The sequence below is a fragment of the Drosophila yakuba genome, chromosome 2R (genome assembly GCF_016746365.2).
Source record: "Drosophila yakuba strain Tai18E2 chromosome 2R, Prin_Dyak_Tai18E2_2.1, whole genome shotgun sequence".
In the NCBI taxonomy this organism is placed as follows: Eukaryota; Metazoa; Arthropoda; class Insecta; order Diptera; family Drosophilidae; genus Drosophila; species Drosophila yakuba.
Window position 1 is genome coordinate 14,023,136 of NC_052528.2, and position 16,223 is coordinate 14,039,358.

At 41.4% G+C, this 16,223-nt stretch overlaps 2 protein-coding genes across 3 annotated transcripts in view; one reads left to right on the top strand and one right to left on the bottom strand.

Moving 5' to 3' along the window:
• The window catches only part of LOC6530549 (leucine-rich repeat and immunoglobulin-like domain-containing nogo receptor-interacting protein 1), a 76,793-nt gene extending 60,773 nt beyond the window's left edge, over positions 1-16,020 (bottom strand). For both annotated transcript variants that reach the window (XM_015196426.2, XM_039372128.1), the window contains exon 1: positions 15,344-16,020. The gene's annotated coding sequence lies outside the window, so the exon portion shown is untranslated. The remainder of the gene's footprint in view (positions 1-15,343) is intronic.
• LOC6530550 (serine/threonine-protein phosphatase alpha-3 isoform) lies at positions 4,829-6,175 on the top strand. The gene has a single exon (XM_002091429.4). It carries the CDS (start codon positions 5,012-5,014, stop codon positions 5,984-5,986), a length of 975 nt encoding a protein of 324 aa, XP_002091465.1. The 5' UTR covers positions 4,829-5,011; the 3' UTR covers positions 5,987-6,175.
• Positions 16,021-16,223: the final 203 nt, after the last annotated feature.

Genomic DNA, 16,223 nt, shown 5'->3' on the forward strand with positions numbered 1-16,223 from the left:
GTGAAAAGTGTAAAGTGCTATAATGTTTGGAAAATATATAACAGTTCCCCTCAGTAGCGCGTGCACAGAGACATCTAGTATGGTATAGTACAGCGACTTGGACGTTCAACGACCGCACCCCTACCACTTTTCCGCCCACTTTTCCAGCCCCTTTTTGCCGCCCACCGACACGTCGAGTTGACTTGACTTGTTAGCGGCGAATGGTGAGTGGTGAGTGGAAATGCGAAAAAAGTGTGAGTGAAAATGTTATTCCTCATTTTGTTTGATTTAAGCTGATCAAGTGTTGCACTTGCTTTTATGGCCAGCTACTACATTTTCTTATTCTTCGGCTTCTATTGTTTACACTCCAGTTGGCTAAGTGCAAACAACTGGAGAGGCAGCCACACTTCGATGGGATCAACTTGGGAAGAAATGGGAATATACTGAGTGCTTCAAAAACGAATTTGCAGGATAATGATTTTTTATTTTCAGCATAACATATTTATGATTTTGGTGGTAAGAATCTAATAAACTTTGTATCTTAACTTAACACGTAAGCTAAATAGATTTTGTAGCTACTCAGCAAGACCCCGGAACTAATATCTCTACTAAACAAGTATTTTACACTAGATTCATAAAAAAAAGTTTTAAGTTTCTTTACTGTGGGATAACTAATGTTTTCCCCCCATCAGCGTGTGAACTTTTTTAGGAGTCAGTGTGGGATTTTACGATCAATTTCCGTTGCAGAACAAGCCTATAAAAGAGAAACTGTTTCGGGTTGTGGGAGGGGATCGGGAACAGGAGATTCGTGTGCATAGCAGCAGTCATACGAAACCACTAAATATGGAACATTAAAAACCATAAATATTAAAACATAAAAATAGCCATAAAATGAATAAAAGAGCGCACAACAACTGCACCAGCCGCAGAGAAGGGCATATTAAAATTACAATGAAAATCCGCTTAGAGGGGAAATTAATTTCCCGCAAGCAGCGGGGAAAACAGCTGGAAATCAATGTGAGCTAAACAAAGCAGCTTCCAAAAAAGAACAAGAAAATGCCACCCAACGTCATACACACACACACACACACGAGCACGCACAATTAGTCGGAAAATTGGGGAAGGGGTGAAAAGGTGTTGTTGGCGGGGGGAAATCAATTTCCAATGGTTTATCGAAAATGCATTTCCATTTACAAGAAGTTTCTCACTCCCCTGTCTGCGGCAGTGTATTAAAATCAATGAATAAATAAACAAAAACCAGCAACTATCTCCCACTCTGTGTTTTTTTTGTCTGGCGGGATCTTTTGTCTCTCGCCGTACAGTGAAAACTGGTGGGGGAATCCCCTACCCCGAAGTTGATTTATATTTGTTTCGGACCGCATTGTGTGAACGGGGACAGCTATAAAAGCTTTGGCGGCACAAGTCTCCGCGTCCTCGTCCAGATTTTTGTCCGTATTTCTGTCCGTATCTTTTGTCCGTATCTTTTCGCTGAACTCTTGAACTTTTAACCGCCCGTCTCTGAATTTCGTATATATATATTTCAATTTTTCAGCCCAGGGCGTGCTGTAGCATAACTTTAAAAAAGTCCAATACATTTGGAAAAAATGCACTTGAAAACTTTCATTAGCATAGCGCCAACTATTTGATTGCTTAATTAGCAAACATTTTGGGGTCACCACGAGTGCGGACAATTGAAAATGTCAACAGTTGTCCCTTTCGGTTTGTGCATAATTACAAACGCAGCAACAAATGTGAATGCTCGGGGTCATTCGGATGGGTTTTCCAATAAAACAGGAACGGATCACACACATAGTCATATGTGTGTTGTATTTATGAGGGCTGTAGGAAGTAGAGTTTCCCTATATTTGTACATCGTGTTTGCCACTCCATAAATGTGTTAATTAGTCGCAGCCCGCAAAAACTGCATCAATCGCACCCCGGGAAAATGTCAGAAATCGAAATTATGAAATGACATTTCCCTTCGGTCCAATGTTAATTAAGTTTTCGATTGTATACAGCTGTATTTAATGTTTTTCAGGGGCATAGTAGGGTGAAAAAATTCCGAGGGAAATTTGATATTTATATCCGAATTTTTTTCTTCTATAAGAAATTAATTGATTCGGATTATGTCATATGTAGATGCTCAACGGCTTTGATTGATGGTTTGTTATGAAAGCAGGGGGAAGAACACTTTTTCTATGGCGTAAGTAAATTAATGTACATAAGTGCTCCAACATATTAATATTAACACGAATTAGTTGTTCAGTAAAAGAAGGGATTGTAAAGAAACGAAAAAAGTGAAATTATTTATATCAATGCGTTTTGTAATTACAAGTAGAAAAGATTTTCAAAATGTGGAGCACTTAAGCAAATGATTAATCACGTATACAACAGTTGGCTTATACATTTACGCCCAACTTTTGTGCCCCCTAACGAAACTCAAAAAAACTTCAAAGGGCCAAAACAAACATATAATTAATAACCAAAGCTAAGAGGGCAAAAATCAAAAAAACTTTTCCTGTCACGCCCCTTTAAGTATTAACAATTTCGAAATTTAAGCCGCCCATCTTGCTCTTTTGCAAAGAGCACTTGTCGTTGAAAACATTTGTAAAAATTCCCATGGGTCTTGAAAATGCAGAAGCGACGACTATCGCTAAGATAAATATAAATAGAGGGAGATGGCAGTAGATATGGAAGGGCAGGAGGATGTGGAGTGGTCAGCAGGGGGGCATCCCTCATCTTGGTACTCATACCCATACCCATACTCATACATGCATAAACAAATAAAAACCCATTAAGCAAAGCCAACAACAACTACCGCATTCATGTGTGCAGTGATTAACAGTAGAAAGAGAGGGGGAGAGCGCTGTAGAAAGAGAGGGGGAACTGAAGAAAGTAGCAAGCAATTAACAACTACAGCAACAAGCAGAAGGAGTAAGGGAGAGGGAGCACTGCTGAATTACCGCCAGAAATAAAGTACTAAAACGCAAACTAAATAAATTAATTAATTATAGGCCGAGCCAATTTATTTACAAGTCTTGATAATAAAACGGTTAACAACATTTAACTGGCTTGCTTATAAGCACAATTCTTTTCAGTGCATTCGTGTGTGCGGGAATACAATATCATCTGCAGAGATAAGAGCAGCGGAAGAGCGAGATGGCAAGGCGGTGCGAGGGAGACGGACAATGTGTAGGGGCGAAATGCATTAGATAAGCAAAAACTCAGCTGGACCCCACCAAAAATTAAAGAGAAAGGTTCCAGCTGTGTTTACCATATGAAACAGAAGCCGCTCATCCAAAAATATTAATCTCTTTCTCATTCTACGCTTTTCGTCTTTCTCTAAATGCAAAGTGCAGAGATTATGGTCCGTGTGAAATATTTTAATATTTACTTGCACAACACACAAGAAGGGGTAATGCATGCAACTCGACTGGTAAATACACTATCTTAAAACTGGCTTTCTTTTATATATAACTAACTATTAACCATTATCTTAAGTAAGCATTACTATGTTCTATGTACAAAAGAATTTCTTTAGTTGTGTGATAAAATGTAGCAAGTTAAACACCACGAAAGTCAAGGCAATGTGCAAAAATATTCCTCATCAAAGAACAAGAGTTCATGTGTGGACAGCAATGGTCTTGTCAGCTTGATGGATCAGGGCTGAAGTTCAAAGAGGGGGTGGTGGGTCTAGGCCAGGAGTGCGAGGGGCAGGCTGCCCCAACCACTTTTCCGCAGCGCCCTTTGCGGAATCCGTTACTAATCACACGACTTACATTTGCAGCCCGCTTCCGACTTTTCCCCATCCGCTCCGCTTCAATTTCCATTCCTCAGTTCAGGGTTGATGGTTTGGGGGGGTTGGGGTTGTGTTGGGTTTGGGGTTGGGTTGATGTTGATGCATTCGCAGAATCTCAGCCTGTCACATGCTCGTAAAATCAACAAAATGCAGGCGACTGTTGTGACACTTGCCATGACAACTGGCAAGAGCGGCAGCAACAACACTCCGTGTTGCAGTTAGCAAAATGTGTAATGAGTGGCGGCGAGACGGACATACACTGGCAGAAATAAAGCCAAAATTCGTAAAGTGCATATATGTACAATTTCAAGAGATTTTTCAATGTTCTACTCGTACCAATAGTCTAAGATACAATAAAAATGTAATGTTTTTATTTAGTTTTTAATAGTGCTTTAAATATAAATATAAAAAATTATTACCAATCATTTTCTATTTATTTATTCCAAGTGCACTAGAAGAAAAGGACAAAGCAAGGAGAATCTGCATCTGCGGTAGGTTTGGCTTAAGAAAACGGTGGTCTGGGGGGAGAGCGAGGGGCTTGATCCACCCCAAGGAAAAAGGGCGGAGTATGGAGCTGGTGGAAGGGGGGGTTTGGCCCACCCACTCGAAAATGCGTCGCTCTCTTTCTGCATTCTATGTCAGCTGTCAAAGCCCAAAAACTGAAGTTGCCTTTGTATTTTTCATTTTTTTTTTTTTGTTTGCTGTTTGCTTTATATATGTATATGCATGGACATGGCCGGAGTGGGTGGGGATGGCCAAAAAGGGGGGTGCGAGGTGACTGGATGAAGCTGCCGTGGGGCAAAGTGTCCATTATGTTGATTTGAAAAATAAAAGCAACGGATGCGATTGCTCACACAAAGATGAAGGGCGCACTGACAATGGGCGAGGAGTTTACAGGGGATTTACAAGGCGGGATTTTCCGGGAGGCGGACAGCAGGAGGGGTGGGGGCGTGGTCCGTTTAGCATAGACTGGTGCTTCAAATTTGGTTGATTGAATGAAATGACAGTTATGTGGCATTAAAATGGTTTTAGTCTTGGGCCATTTTTGCCAGCAATTTGGACAACCACGAGAATGATATATTCCAGAATTAACAAATAAAATTGGACATTTCCCATTTTTCCACCTTGATTTTCCTCTCAAAAATACTATGAAATAAATAGTGCTGGACATGAAACGAAAGCCCTGCTTACCCCACACTTAACAGCGAATCAAAATTCAAAATTGCCGCCAATATGATGAAGAAGCTACTGGGCAACGCCTCGAACAAAAATCGCACTCTCAAGTTCGATGAGGGTATCAATCTGGACCAGATCATTGCCAAACTGAAACTGATTGGGGAGTATGGTTCCGTGGTTCAGATTTCCGTGCGGGAAATCGAAGCGGTTTGTTCTCAGGCCAGGGAAGTGCTGCTAAAGCAGCCGACTTTGCTGGAAATTCCGGCTCCGATTAACTTACTCGGAGATATACACGGCCAGTTCCTGAACCTGTTGCGCTACTTTGAGTCCAACGGCTATCCGCCGGACTCGGTGTATCTGCTACTGGGTGACTATGTGGACAGGGGCAAGCAGTCCATCGAAACACTGACCCTGCTGCTGGCCCTCAAGGCGAGGCATCCGACCAAGTTCTACCTGCTGCGGGGTAACCACGAGTGCTCCAGCCTGAATCACTTCTACGGATTCTACGACGAGTGCAAGCGGCGGTATACGGTGAAGTTGTGGCGCACCTTTGTCGATTGCTACAACTGCCTGCCGCTGGCGGCGATCATCGAGGATAACATATTTTGCTGCCACGGCGGCCTGAGTCCCCATCTGTTCAGCATGCAGCAGATAAGGGAAATCCCTCGACCCATCGAAATCCCCGAATCCGGCCTGATATGCGACATTCTGTGGTCCGATCCCGATCTGCGCATCATGGGCTGGGGTCCCAACGAAAGGGGCGTCAGTCACACCTTCGGCTCGGACGTGGTCAGTGCGTTCCTGCACAGGTTTAAGTTGAATCTCATTTGCCGGGGCCACCAGGTCGTCGAGGATGGCTACGAGTTCTTCGCCAAGCGGCAGCTGATCACCATTTTCTCGGCTCCAAACTACTGCGGGGAGTTCGATAATGCCGGGGCCATGATGTGCATCAATCGGGATTTGTTGTGCACTTTTCGAGTTCAGAGGCCCGTTTTATCGGAGCAGAAGCGACTGTCGGAAAATATTGTTTAATGGTTGAAAGATTCGTCCATTTGATCATTGCAAACTATGTTGTTCCACAAACTTAATGTTCTTATGAAGGCTATTATTAGGCTATATTTTATGATGATTATTCTGTGATTACGTAATTAACTGCTGCAGTTTCAATGCAATTAATCGAAAAATCCATTAAATTATATATCAACAGTCCATAAAAAGCCAGACCGATTTCTGCACTTTGTAGTCGCGCAATAAGTAATATATATTAATTTGATAAATAATAATCATTAATTTCCATCTAGTTAAGTCATAAAGGCAATTAAATGATGGCAGCGTTCGCAAAGAGTTTTGTACAATTTTCCTCGCTCATTTTTGTAGCGCCCAGTTCAGAAGCTAATGACTGCCCTCAGCGAAAGTGAAAAGCAGCTAAAATAATTACTAAAATGCATTACAACACGCACACTCACACAGTGGGAAATGCAAATTGGCGGGGAAAATATGAAAAGAACAAAAAAAGCGGTGGGGGAGGGGAAGAGAGAAATTAAATGACACAGCAATTTGCAAAGGGAATAAATTAATAGCAATCCATTTCGGAAAATTGGAATGATGCACAGTGGCCATTAATGCAAATTTCAAGGATAATGGGACGGGGTTCGTGTGACACATAGATAAAGTCAACTACCTTTTGTTAAGTGGATATTATACATAACCAACTTTAATTTAGCCTTTAAAGAAGTCTGAATGCAATTTGCTAAGCAGCAAGGACTTCAAAAAGTTGATTTTGCAAGGAGTTTCACTTGCATACGAGTGTATGTACGAGTATATCCTTGCGACGTTGCTGACAAATGACAACACAAGCATATCGATGTCGCAACAGCCAAGAAAAACAAAAACACCCAGGCAAATAAGCAGACATGTGGGGTTGAAAGGACCCAGCAGCATTAACCCCACAATGCACGCAGCATGTCCGATGACCAAAAGATGGAGATGCAGAGATATGAATGGATGATGGGAAGACAGGGACAGGCGTAAGCTGAAATATCCACAAAACTAATCTGTGCGAAAGAGCCAGTGCGCTAGACGTCCCTAGAAAGAGACGGCGGCAAGCTGCAGGATTTACATATTAAGCCATTTTTAATTTACGACTTGGCCAAAATGCTGCTGTGGAGTAGTATTAGTAGTAGTAGCAGTAGCGAAGGAGCAGGACGAAAGACTTTCACCCATTTCCCCGCCGCCTGACTAAACAGCAGATAACAAAGAATGGTGAATGGTGAAACGCAGGGTGAACGCAGATGGATGATAAAGCAGCCAAAAGGGATAACGACGTCCATGTATCCTTACCCAAAAGCCACATAACGGCAGTGGAAACCACCCACCACCCACCAGTCCCCTCCCCCCTTTCATCGCCCCAGCACAACCTTGGACCCAAAGGTTTTCCCCGGAAAACGAAGACGAAGAAGAAGCAGGCAGTGAGCTACAATGACAGTAATAAAATAAAAGTAAATCCGTGCTTCGTTTTTTTTCCAGCTTTCTTTGCCGGCTGGCATCTGTCAAAGTTTGACATTGACGTACAAGTCTCGGAAGTGGAGAATGTTGGAGTATAGAATCGAGAGCTGAGAAATGAGACGCAGCTTGTTTAGAGATTTAGAGATGTTTTCCATGTCGGGAGTAGCCCTTTGGAGAAGCTGGAAAATGAGCGGGTAGAAAGTGAAAGTAGAGAACAGTTTCTATAGGTCTTAAAGGTATTTCATAGATATTCTAAATTGGAAATAATTCAGCTTTGTGCAGTTTGAAAAAGTCTCTTCATTTCAGCTTCTTATTTTTCCACCCAATATTTTATAGTCCTATAATCTGTATTTCCTTGGGGTCTCTTTTTCTGGGAAAAAATAAACCCAACAGGAAATGGCAATAACAAGCATTATAAGGGATATTTCCCCATGGGCTGTTCCATTTTTATAGAGCTCCACCCTATCGCAGGGAAAATCTTCAAGACTTTCCCTCACTTTTCGGCAACTTTTCCAGTTTACTGGTGCGACAACAGGTGCAGGCGCAAATCCGGGAAAGGAATACAAAAAAAAGGGATATGCAAGGACTACAGGAAGAACCATCAATCACGTGCGGACTCGCAAAGCCAAAGCCAACTTAACCATATGCCAAAAGGTAGTTACCGAAGACCCTCCAGAAGACCACCCCCCTCCACGCTCCATCAACCGCAACTTTCGCCGCAACCCCCACACCCTTTAATCCCCCATTTTGGTGGGGCGTCAAATGTGACGCTTGCAACAAAAAAAAAAAAGGAGAAAAGCTTCAGACTCCATCCCCCGAAAAAGCCCCAAATAAAACCTCCTCTAACAAGCGGAAGGAAATGTTGGGCTGACTGATGCCGACAATGACGATGATGATGATGATGACAATGTTCCTGGCTTCGGTTCTTTAAAGTTTTCAGTTTCAGTGTTCAGTTTACAGGGATACCGGAGTGGGAGACCAGTGAAAAGTCAATGTCTGTTGCGGTTTTGTCACTCAAAACACACAAAAACCGCTTTGTTTGCTGGGGCGAAAGGAAAAGGAAATCCCCATCCAATCCAGCTTCGTCTTCTTCTATTGTATCTCTGGGTGTGAAAAGATTTTCACTTGATTTGACGCTGCGCCACGAGCGATTTTCTCTTTTTTCCAGTTGATTATAAACTTTTCTTACTTGAATCATTTTACTGGCTTGTTATCCCTTCGCAAAGTTCACTCACCTGCAAAAAAAAAGAGGAAACAGAGTTAAGGTTAGAATGACCGAAAAAGGAGTTATGTTTGCTAATTAAAAGATTACGAAAACCAAAACCCAAACCCTTTTCAAAATCGCAAACTAGCCTGGCATTTAATTAACTGAGATACAACAACCGCAATCGACCCCAAAAAAGAAATAAAGACAAAAAGGGCCAACAAAATGGAAACACAAGTAACAAGTCTATTAAAAATATGCCCACGCGAATGATTTATAACATTTTCGCTTCGGTGAGACGGCACAAAATAAAAAGTGGATATTATATAATGGTAGGACACGGCATTAGCTGGTCACCTTCCTCTACTCCTTTTAGGGAGAACTTCGAAAAATATAAAAAACAAACATTTTTTGACAGGAAAAGCGGGTGCCTTTGGCATGCCGTGAAAAATGATGACTGTGGCAATTGGTTTTTTGGGAAATGGGAAAGGGCGTCACAAAATAAAGCCAGATGAAGATGAGTTGTGTAAAATAGTTAGAACATCTGGGTGCTACTGGAAATTAGTTAAGAAAGCATTTGGAAGAAATTCATCTATTCAATTAATTACTTAAAAAATAAACACATCTAATATTGGGTTGTAAATACACTCTTCTGTAATTGGGTTATGAAAAGTAACTTCCAAGGTTTTTGTGAACAAACATATAATCAAGCTTACCACTTCAAATTTCTAACAATTTATTTTCCCGCAAAGCCTAATTCAGTTATCAAAATATAAGAAATTTTAACTCGGGCCACTTTCACTGCCCCAAGAACAGCTGCCAGCGAACCCATAAAAAAAGCATGATTAATCAGCAAAAAAAAGGAGGAGAAACGAGGAAAACCACAACAAAAAAAAATGTAGCAAGAGAAAGAACAAACAAAGTTGCAGTTACGGCTCAATAAGCCAACAAAGGCGAACCTTGGGCCTTGGCCTCCAGTCGATGATGAAGCATTTTCCCCACTGCCTCCTTCATTTGCAACGAAAAGCCGCAGACAGCAGCAACAACAATGGAGTGGAGTTGCATGATGAGCAATGGAAAAATTACTAACCACAATGAAAATTGAAAAACATTTATTAGAAAAGCACACAGTGCACGGACAGAAAATGCGTTTAGGCTAGTTTAGGCTTCTTATAAAATGTATTTTCATATTTATATTTAAATATATTATAATGTGCATTGTTGTATTTAACTTAATATTCTGCAATAGTTATTTTCATAATTATTTATTTTTCGAGTGCATGTTAAATAACAAGAAGATGAGATGCACAGGCGCTTGGCAATGAAAATGGGAAGTCTGAGGCACAGAACGCCGTGGGTTAAGGCTGTGGCAGTGTGAGGGGTTAAGGGCTACTGTGCGAGTCCCTTGTTTATGGGGGTTAATAATCGAACGCGATTGCCAGGACAAGATAAACTCGCTGGGACCATTGTAACTCTTATCGTGAGTCGACAGAAATCATTTTTCAGACTGCCTTTGCCTTTGCGAATGCGGGCGCATCATCATGCAGCTCCCTCACTTCAATTCCAACTGACGGATTTCTTCTACGAGTTTACGCCAAAATGGTTGAAATCATCTATTGATTACTAAAATATTCAGCGAAACCCATCGATTTTGGTGGCTTTTTTTTATGCGCGTGGGTGTCAAATTAATGAATTATAGCAAGATAATCAATCATGGAATGCGCTTTGTGTGCCTCGCACAAAGGGAAGATCACCCACGATGTGATGGCTTACAAAAAGCAGAAGATTTATGTGCGAAATCGTTGGAAGATACAAGTTGAAAGCAGCCCAAGGTGGAGCATTGTCTAGAAAGAATTTGAGGTGGGGTGTTTTCATAACAGCCATTAAAATGGCTTCAAATTCGCTTCTAAATATTTACAGTAAAATCGGAATCTCAACCATGCTACGATTTTAGTTTTCCCACAAATCAGTCAAGTGCACACACTATTTTTGCCAAAATGTATGGAAAAGTCGGAAATAACGAGTGAAAAACCAACGGCAGCTGGCCAATTACAAAAGAATTACCCGCCGCCAGAGTTTTGCATTGGCATTTTCCCCGACATTTGTCAATTGCAATAAAAATAATCAACATGCATCGCCAGGACGCCGCTGACTTTGGTCTTTTCGCGGCTGGAAACTTTCAGTGGGAATCGGAATTGGAGTTGTGGATTTGCGGAGTTGTGGAGTTTTAGATTTGCGGAGTTGGAGTTAAATTTACGACCCGCATGGGCAACACGTCCAAGAAACCGAGAACTGCAAAACTGCAGAACTGCAGAACTGCAGAGCTGCGAATGCAACTGCATTTCGTTGCCATTAACATAATAATGCTGCGGCTGCGGCTGCAGACCGTTTATTTGCATTGCACAATTTGAAGCCAAAGTAAATAATCAACTCGCACTAATCTGCAGCCAAACTGCATTTAGCAAAAATGTTTTCTCTCTTTTTTATTCTGTCCGAGCCATTTGGTCAGTACATTTTGCGGTCGAGGCGGCTGGCAAAGATATAAAACCCGAAGAAAGACCACTGGAGAGAATGGGTTTTTTTGTTTGCCACTCGGGCTTTATCATAATTTAACTCGGTTTTCTATTTGGTCTCGGTCTGCAGTTTGGCTTTACTTTGGTTTTCGCTCGCAGTCCATCCAGTAGCCAGTAGCTAAACTCAAGATCCTGACACTCAAGTTGGATGTTTGGACGTGAGTCGGATGCAAATTGTGTAATCGTTGTGGGCAGATGGGCAGTTCGAGTGGCCAGTTTCTGATTACTCAGAAATTATACCTTCGGCGCTCGGGAGTCGATAAAAATGCAGTTAACTTTGATGGAAGGTTCTCAGTTGCTGTGCAGTTGAAATGGATAAGGCGTTTGATGGACGTGGAATAGATCAATCCTGAGGTAATTCGAATAGGATGTGCTGGTAATGACTCTCCCTAAATGGTTCTTTGAAATATTGTTTTAAAAAGGAAACAATAATATATCAATTGAGTAATAGAAGATCATAAATGAAAGCGCTGCAGAATATTGAGCATGTATATTAAGCAGTTCAACAATCTCTGTGTTCAATCAACGGCTAATATTTATATTGTTCGACTGCCATTATCTTTATTATTGCCTCACATCTTGCCCCCTACATAATTCCTATCTGTTTCATCTGAAAAATAATCCGACGTATGACCAAAAGCATATGAAATTTGAAAAGCAATATTGCCCGAAATTAATTGTACCCACGCACACGGCCATAAAATGTGAAACCCTAATGCCAGAAAATCTCCTAAAAATCTCCTGAAAATCTCGCCCATAACTCAATCACTCAAAAGATCTGTGCGACGACATCCATGGAAAATGTCAGCAACCTTGCCTGCCCAGCACTTTATTGTTTATCGGCTATTGGGGATCTGTAACCGAATACAATACAACTCACAATACTCACACTCCAACTCAATTATGCAAATTACCAAGACTCTAAACAAATTTGTTTGCCTGTCGTCATCTTTTCTGTGGCCGTTGTTTAATGATTTCATATTGGTCAACTTGGGCCATAACTCTGAGTGTGTTTATACATACATATATATATAGATAGTACAGATGGACCACATGTCATGCGATGCTTTATCTGCGAGATATAAATTAGTCGGACGACAGGTGTAGGCATCTGTGAGATTGTTGGGCAATTTGGGCAGCTTGGGCAAGGGAAAACTTCACAGCATTTCCCAGCACGAGTAGGATGGATGAAATTTGTTTAGTTTTTAATGCCCACTGACACCGGGCAGACAGAATGACATCCAGACCCGATGACGATGAAGATGGAGATGCTGATGAAGATGAAGATACTCATCCCTGCACGCCTTGTGTTTTGCAGATAAGTCACGTCTCTCGTGTCATCGCATATTTGTCACAGAGTCCTCCGCCTGCCCGTCTTTTGGCCTAATTGGAGTGGGCAGATATCCACATATCCACTGCGATGTGGTGGGCACTAGTTTGGCCAATTAAATTCGAGTCCAAACTTATTTAAAACTATTATCTGGCGCAGCAAGTCAAAGCAAACCGCACCGAACATGCCCATAATCAGTTCAAACAAATCAACTTTCCCGAAACGAGAGGCAAACGAAACCGCCGAGACCGCCGTTTGCAACCACCGAAATGCAACCACTTGCCTAGCGGAATGTGCACCACAATTGCAGCTGAAAATTGCGGGGAAAACGGGCAAATCGGGGAAAATCGCCAAAGTGGTGGCACTGAGGGGAAGGCAAGTTTGTAATGTGGTGGAATTATTCACATCACAAATGGATTTCGCATTCAAATGGTTTTCAGACTGGGTGCGGCTCAATCTAATGGCCAATGGCTAAGCAGATATGTTGTTTCAGGTGGTAAAACTAAAATCGGTTATTATTTAAAGCAAGAAATGAAACGCAGTCATAAATTCGCTTAAAAGATCAAATTACTTATGGTCAGAAAAGTCATAAGTTTATGAATAAACATATGTGTGAAATCTGAGAGTTGCCATAGGCCAAAATGTAGTACCCTTAAATATATAATGTATAATATAATGTACACTATTATACTTGTATTATATAGAGAGATAGTAAAAAAACAATACATAGTATATTATATATCTGATATATTAAAAAAATGCTACTTTGTGCTTTATTCGAATAATGAACGTATTTTAGTATAGCTTAAGGCAAGAATCTTTATATCTGAACACCCAAAGAGTGCACATTTAGAACACCTTCTTTGCCCAATATCCTCCAATGAAAATGCAGCTGCTTGCCCACATTTTCCGGGCATAACTCCATGCGAGCCAACACCTCTGACACTTTCCCCAACTGGGCGACAAATCCAACATAAAGACCCAAAGCGGAAGTGCACGAAGTACTTACTTAGGTCGCCTTAACGCGATTTACTAATGCAGTTCACATCGCATCTCATTCACACTTTCCTTCGGCGGAGTTGGGCTAAGTTGTGTCAGCTGGCTGCGATCCGACACAAACACTTACACAAACATTGCATAGGTATACAAAAAGAAAAAGACGGGGATCTGGGGAAAGAGGGAGAGGCAAGATCGCTAATGCGTAACGTGTGACAGTTGCTGTCATCCGGGCCGAAAGAGATAGAGCATAGCTATAGCGACGTGGGTCTGCCATCTCACTCCAGTGGCTCTTAACCCCTGTCTTTCAATAAAGTGTGTAGGTGCAGTGTTCATGTTCTTGCTGGGCTAATCTGTAAGTGGAAATCTGTTTGCATTTTGTTGAAAATATTAAAAAGCAATTTCCATTGCCGTCGTTTTTTCTTCATTCTTTTTTTTTAATTAACTCAGGTCCCTCTTCGTTTTCCGAGCCACTTGAAAGTCCACTTGAGGTAAACTCTTTGCACAGCGAGAGCGCTGTTTTCCTTTTTTTCTGCGTTTTCTACGTAAATATTTGCTAAGAATGTTTCCTACACAATTTTCCGTCAACTTGACAACACACATGCGATGCTCACATTCACTAATTATTCTCCAGGCACTTGAACCAGATTTTCACCCACACATGCAATGCATTTTGAAGAACAATGTTCTAGAGACAGCTTTGGGTTAAGGTGAAACCCAAGGACCTTGCCTTAGTTACATTTTAATGGCCATATAAACAATTTATTAAGTATGTGCAGCATCAAAAAACCTTAAATTTACAGTTTCGACTCTTTCTACCTTTTAAGGCAATTTTTGTTTAATTTCTTTAAGCTCTCCTCATACGAAAACATTGCCTTTATGCTCAACAAACTTGAGAGGAATGTTTTGGCTGCATCCATCATTATTCCACAAAAAGCCAAAGTTCTGTGTTTAAACAATTGCCTGCGGGCCACTTGAAGCTGTTTCAATAATGTTCGATTCGATTCGAGATCCACTTTAAATAGACGCACGTAGCGAAAGGCAAACAAAACTGGCAACTAGAAATTACTGTTAACAACTGCAGCAATAATATTTGTACATGCGTTGCATTTTCACGCCGCATAATTAGACAGTCGATCGGGAAACTGATCACAACTGCCGCCAACTTGAATTGAAATTCAATGCAGCCAGCGAACGCAACACCAGCATTCACTTTAATTAGATGCCAACCTCTGTACATTTATGCTAATCAACACTCATGGGTTGGGTTCCTGCGAAAGATGGTAAGATGGTATCCGAAGAGGAAAAATATCAAACCTGCCTGGCATTCGGAAAATGCACTTCTGACCCACATCAAATTGACCAAAAAGTTGAGGAAGTAAAGGGGAAGAGGCAGGAAGACTACCGAAAAGCAGCTAGTCTATTGACACCTTCAATGGATCTTTTTAATTTGCATTTCATTTTGGACGAGTCATTAATTTTATTTTTTTGTTGGCGCACCCTTACAATTTGTACTATTCTATCAAGAAGCAGGTTTCTTAGGCAAGAGCTTCAAATGGTATCTTACCAACAGATCAATAGATATCTATCAAAGATACAATACAATATGCTACATCAATCTTGAGCATATCTAGATTAACCCTCCAACTACATTGTCATACAGAAATTCTGGATAATTATACTGAGATAATAACTATCCCATTCCGATAAGAATCAAATGCAGCGAAGTGCATCTGCAATCCTTGCATCCCCTGCAATTACAAATTATTCCGGCAACTCACCTTTTCGTGGAGCAGCACTTGCAATACAGATACTTCCAACTTCTTTGCAGGAACTTTGGAATTATGTCGAGGAATTTCTTTCAGGCTCAATTAATCCATTAAAGCGATTGCTTTTATTGCATCGAGTGCGCACTTTGCAATCGTCTCTATAATTGCATTGATTCTGTGTGTAATTTTAATTGAAAATTCCTCAACTTTTCAACTCGCACTCGTCACTAACAAAGCGTAAAAAAGCGGGGGAATGAGCGCCCGAATTCCTCTGCTTCTTCACTTATTGAATTCTAACGCACTTTGGTCACACTTGCCACTAGACAGCTTTTAATATAATTTCTTGAATTTTGGGCGCTTACATGGGTGCAAAAGTCGCTGTCAGCGGTTATCAATCAAGGCAATTACACGCACACAATGGGCCAATAAAATCTTTAAAGCCGTAACAGCTTGTTTTCTTTGCGTTCGCTGTTTGAATTTATTTTCGGTTATTCGGTTACTTGGCTTCGCCCACTCGTTAGCACTTTTAATTGTGTTTTATGGCCCAAAACGCACAACTTTCCAGCACGCGCACTTCCTCCAATTGGCCAGCGAACTTTACGTAAAATTTGTATCTCGATGAGCGCCGATAACAGAGCATCTGCATGCGCGTGAGAACAGCCGCGTGAGTACCGCCTCCGTCAAAGAAATTTTTCACACTAACCGCCTGCGTTTGGCGAGCAGGCGAACGAGCCACTTTCCTTACATTCGAATTTCCTTCGGCTGCAGTTAACAGCCGCAACTTTAACCTTAAGCGGTTAACAGTGCATCTCGCATGAGAAGTTACACGTGAGAGGGCGGGCTAACAGCGCGTTTTGGTACGAAGCCAATCGGTTAACATTTGGCGAGCTAA